Raw genomic sequence first — 1603 nt, 5'->3', positions numbered from 1 at the left:
TTTTTGACTCAGCAGCTCTTCTTTTATGAGCAGCTTCACTTTATTGTTCTGATGGGGGGAAAACGTTTCCTGGTTTGTTTTGATGCTCGATTCGTTGACTTGTGTTTGCTGTTGCAGAGTTGTGTCCGGACCAGGTGAGGAACATGGAGGCCAGCGAGGTGAGTTCAGTTAATGCCAATCAATCACTGATCAATACTGATTGAAATGAGTTAAGATTGAAGAAGTAAAAAACACTGTTCCGATCTGAAAAGAAAGTTAAAACATGACTAATGGAAACTTGGATATGTGTGTTCACCATCCTGGTTTATTGTGTCGGTCTTTATGATATCATATATTTAGATATTTGATAGTGAAGCAGATTAGTTTAGTTTTACGGTCTGATAAAAACCATCTTTTTGTGTTATGAGTTAAGTGGAAAAAAACTTAAGAAGAAAAAGAATTAACGAGAAATGGAAGAAAATAAAGAAAATGAAGACAAAGGTAGAAAAGAATGTATCTCATGTTTAATGTTGAATCTGCAGTAACTGAATAACCAGTAACTCCGTACAACATATTATATTATATTATATTGGGGTTAAAAGGGGGGTAAAGTCGACCACGGTTCTGCTGAAACAGGGTCGGTATTAGTCTGTAAACCACAGAGACCTCGAGTCCATCTTCTGTTTTCTTCACAGGTTCGGAACATTTGTTTCAGCGACTTCGTGGAGTCTCTGAAGAAGATCAAGAGGAGCGTCTGTCCGCAGACTCTCGAGCTTTACAGCCGCTGGAACAGAAGCTACGGAGACACTACAGCTGTGTGAACTGAAAGACTTCCTCCAAAAAAACTTCCTTTATAAGTGATGTATGTACCTTTGCACGAATGTTTCTACAAAATAAAGAAGAACTTCCTGTCATATCTGTTGTTTGTTTTTGTTTTTTAAAACACTTTATTTGTTAGCTGCCTTATTATGTTCAGAACACAACATAAGACAAAAAATCACATAAAACACAAAACAACATACTTCTGTTATTTAAGCAGATGGTTTCCGGTCCTCTGAAATGAGGCCAATGAGGAAGTAACTTAAAACTGCATTCTATCAAAAGGCCACCAGGGGGCGACCGTTTTGGTGTCAAAAGGACTTCCGTCTCTATACAAGTCAATGGAGAATTCACCAACTTCTCACTTGATTTCTAACCTCAGTAAACGTTTTCAAAATGTGTTTATGGTCTCAATCGCTAGTTTAAAGCCTTCTTCAATGCAGTATGATGTTCATTTGGGACATTTTGGCCTCCCTGATTTTATATGTGACGATAAAGCAGGGTATGCATTAGGGCGTGGCTACGTGGTAATTGACAGGTTGATTGGTTCACAGGTTCAGGAGGGCGCCTCATGCTCCTCCTGATGCCCATATAAGTAGAATCCCTGTTTTTATTTTTCCCAGCATGCACCGGAAATTTTCAAGATGGCGCTGCTCAGATCCGATACTATTGGCCTCCGAGCAGCAGTCCACAAACAAATGGGTGACGTCACGGATGTTACGTCCATTTCTTATATACAGTCTATGGGCAGAACTAGAAACTCCCATACATTCATTTAACCTGCGAATAAGAATAGAGAACGGTC

General features: G+C 39.4%; 1 protein-coding gene across 1 annotated transcript in view; it reads left to right on the top strand.

The window, feature by feature from the left end:
* LOC133987534 (spastin-like) overlaps positions 1 to 878 on the top strand; it is a 10526-nt gene extending 9648 nt beyond the window's left edge. Inside the window, exons 16-17 of the mRNA XM_062426931.1 lie at positions 118 to 158; positions 675 to 878. Of these exons, the coding sequence (XP_062282915.1) occupies positions 118 to 158; positions 675 to 800 (167 nt within the window). The 3' untranslated portion in view covers positions 801 to 878. The remainder of the gene's footprint in view (positions 1 to 117; positions 159 to 674) is intronic.
* Positions 879 to 1603: the final 725 nt, after the last annotated feature.

This window comes from Scomber scombrus, chromosome 2 (genome assembly GCF_963691925.1).
Source record: "Scomber scombrus chromosome 2, fScoSco1.1, whole genome shotgun sequence".
Lineage (NCBI taxonomy): Eukaryota > Metazoa > Chordata > Actinopteri > Scombriformes > Scombridae > Scomber > Scomber scombrus.
Note: the sequence above shows the minus strand (reverse complement) of the source record. Positions and strands in the feature narration are given on the sequence as shown.